Consider the following 3,717-nt stretch of genomic DNA (forward strand, 5'->3'; position numbering starts at 1 on the left):
CTATCTCATTTATCTTAGTTGTTCATTGTTGTGGTGTGTTGCTTGTCTTATTTTTATTTCACAATTATAGCCTTAAGACCCTAATCACCCCCCTCTAGGATCTAACACTCTCCACCTTAATGAGAGATGAGAACCTTCAAGATCAAAGTCTCATCAAAAGTGACATCTCTACTCAACACAATCTTCTTATTAACTGGATCCCAAAGCTTGTATCCTTTAACACCACGTTTGAATCCCACAAATATGGTCTTTCTAGCTCAAGGTTCTAATTTATCAGTCTTCATATGATAAAATACAGGACACCCAAATACCTTGAGCTGATCATAATCACGTGCTGGGTCTCCCGAACACATCTCCATAAGGGTTTTTCCCTCAATCGCATATGAAGGCAGCCTATTAATGAGGTGACTCTCACATGAAAGTGCATTAGCTCAAAAGATCTTCGCCAAACCACTCTACGATAACAAATATCAGACCTTCTCCAATAAAGACCGATTTAACCACTCTACCACCCCATTCTGCTATGGTGTATGACTAACTATGAAGTACCTCTCTATGCCCTCGTCTCGACATAGCTTCTAAAAGGGTCTGAACTGTACTCACCGCCGTTATCGGATCTCAACGTCTTGATCTTTTTCCAAGTCTGCAGTTCTAATCTCCTCTTCCACTCTACAAATAACTTTAGGATTTTATTCTTATGCTTCATGGTGTACACCCAACAACGCCTAAAATAGTCATCCACAAACGTGACGAACCAATATCGACCACCAAGTGATGTCATCTTGGTGGGACCCTAAACATCCATGGGCACGTAGTTTAAGATGCTCGTTGGCTTGTGTATGGCTGTCCCGAACTTCACCTTTGTCTTCTTACCAAGAACGCAGTGCTCACAGATTCTATCTTTCCACTCTTGCCTCCCTTCAATAGCCCCTACTTGCACAAAACTTGCAGTTACTTTTTACCTGTGTACCCTAATCTGTAGTTCCAAAATCTGCTCTCGTCCGCCTCTAAAACAGCTGAAGCTACCTTGCCAATCCCACTGCACCCCTTCAGATAATAAAGATTCCTACTGTGGACTCCCTTCACCACTACCAAAGATCCCTTAGTAACTCTTGCTACAGCGTTCTCAAAAGTCACATTGAATCCCTTTGCCTCCAATGCACTAATGAAAATAAGATTATTCTTTAACTGAGGAACAAATCTCACTTCATTCAGCTCTCGAACAACACTATCATACATCCAAATACTGATGGTACCTATCCCACAAATGCTACAGAATTGATCATTTCCCATTACTACCATGCCCCCATCAAGCTTCTCGAAAGATGCAAACTAATATCTCCGGGGAGTCACATGATAAGTAGCACCAGAATCCAGCATCCACTCCGATGCATCCGCATGGTTAATCTCTGGGGTAACCAATAGAGAAAAGCATGAATCGTCGGAATCGTTACCACTCTTAGTAACATTCATCTCATTGGCCTTCGGGCCCTTCTTCTTGCTATTCGCCTTCTCTCTAAGCTTCGGGCAATCTCTCTTCCAATGTCCTTGTTCTTTGCAGAAAACACACTGGTTCTTCGCTAATTCGTAGTGGCCCATTGACTTTGACCTGCTTCAATTACCACCTCTCGGATAGGGACTCCTTCCTCTCGTCGACAAGGTCTCTCCTGAAGTGCTAGCTCTGGAAGTCTCTTTGTCCTTTCTCCTCAGATCGTAATTCATCAACACATTAGTCACTTCACTATAGGTGATGGAAGATCTACCGCTCAATAAAGTGAGCACGAAGGTATCATACTCCTCATCGGGTAAGGAGCCTAACAAAATAATCGCCTTGTACTCATCCGTTATCTTCTTATCAACGTTCGCCAAGTCAGACAACAACTTTATTTAGTTGTTCACATGATCCGTAAGTGAGGTACCCCTAGACGTCTAGAATCTAAACAATCTTCGTAGCAAGTGCAAACGGTTCTCAACACTCTTTGTAAGGTACTTATTGTTGAGAATCTCCCACATCTTCATTGTAAACGTCACACCAATCACATCATATTTTAATTATTGTTCCAAATAAGATCTAATTACCCCACAAGCGTTTCGGTTCATCTTGTCCCATACCGCCTCATCATATTTCGCTGGCCTCTCATGAACCATGATGGTCTCTTCCAAATTTTGAGCATTCAAAACATCTTATACGTCACTCATCCACAAATCAAAGTTTATTTTATCATTGTACTTCATAACACTAATCTTTATATTCTGAAGTGCAACCTGAACTCTACTCATCATCGCTTTGCTGCTTTCACCAACTTCTTCTCCCATTGCAAACTAACTCCAATTGTAAAAAAAAAATTCGAACTTGATAGAATTGAGAAATTACCCAACTAAATCCTAGATAGGGTTTCAACACGATCTCCTAACCACACGAGGCAAGCAAGATCTCTAATGGCAACTTCGCAACGCTATCTCCACTGAAGCCTAGATCTCCAAGACCCAAGCTTCAAATAATGAATCTTCCTCCATCCAATGCAAAACCCTAGATCTGAAAATCTGAGCTCTGATACCACTTATCGCGCATCGTGCAAAAGCGTGCTTGCAAACCAAATGAGATGGCGAGTAATGAGAGAAGAACCAAACAAACACGAGTGCAATCCACCAAATCAACAGCCAAAATCACACAAACACGGAGATTTACGTGGTTCAGCAAATTGCCTACGTCCACGGGGAGAGAATGGGGAGATTTCACTATATGGAGGAGAATTACAACGGGTTACAACTCACACAAACTCTCAAATATAACCCTAACCAAAAATCTCAACTCACTCACAATGTCTCCCTCTCAAAGTGCTCAAAACAATGCTAATTATCTGGTCAAGAAACCCTAAAAAACATGTTTCTATTTATAACAAAACACAATCCAAAACAGGGTAGGAATCTGAAAACGCGTCTGCCACACCCGGGTGTGGCACGCACCACACCCCTGACAACAGAGTAGATTCTGCCACACCTGGGTCTGGAAAGCACCACACCCCTGACAACAGGGCATATTTTGCCACATCTGGGTGTAGCACGCATCACACCTGTGACCTGCTAAAATTTCATGTTTTCAACACATTGAACAATTCGACGCCGTTTTCTACTGTGTCCAATTCCATATATTTTGTGTTTTTTTATTGGTACCTCCAGAGTTCCTTGCACATTTAACCTATAAAATTCAGAAAGTAACCAGATCTCATGTTTAATTTAAATAGCAAATGGGCCGTGGAGTCGGCAGTGGTAGGGGACAAAGTTCTCTGGGTTATCTATTCGGGACCGATGAGGCTCCCAAACCTGCTGCCGTAAATTCTACACTTGCTTTTGCTAATAGTATTGCACCTGTTGAGAATCCATATGGCTCATCTCCTGCACCTGACGGTAGCAAGCAGACTCCATCTGGCATTCAAGACAACCCCACAAACAACCACTTCCGAGCAGATTGGCCAGATTACTGGCAATTCATCACGGTATGATTTGCCCACACTTGAGCCATTTGGCAAGAACGACTTTTACATTTTTGCAACTTCATGTCACGTGACGGTCTCCAACTGTTGTCAAATTAGCTTTTCCCCAATTTTTACCCTACATAGTTGTTGGATCCAACCATGCGACTCGTGTTTAAAAACTTGCCTTTTGAGGTTTATAAAAGTAGTTCTTCTATTTACTTTATGTTAGGTGCACCCCAAA

At 42.1% G+C, this 3,717-nt stretch overlaps 1 protein-coding gene across 1 annotated transcript; it reads left to right on the top strand.

Annotated features, from left to right (window-relative positions):
* LOC109847505 (protein SPIRAL1-like 2) lies at window positions 3,249–3,503 on the top strand. Its single transcript, XM_020416733.1, has one exon. It carries the CDS (start codon window positions 3,249–3,251, stop codon window positions 3,501–3,503), a length of 255 nt encoding a protein of 84 aa, XP_020272322.1.

This window comes from Asparagus officinalis, chromosome 7 (genome assembly GCF_001876935.1).
Source record: "Asparagus officinalis chromosome 7, Aspof.V1, whole genome shotgun sequence".
Taxonomy (NCBI): domain Eukaryota; kingdom Viridiplantae; phylum Streptophyta; class Magnoliopsida; order Asparagales; family Asparagaceae; genus Asparagus; species Asparagus officinalis.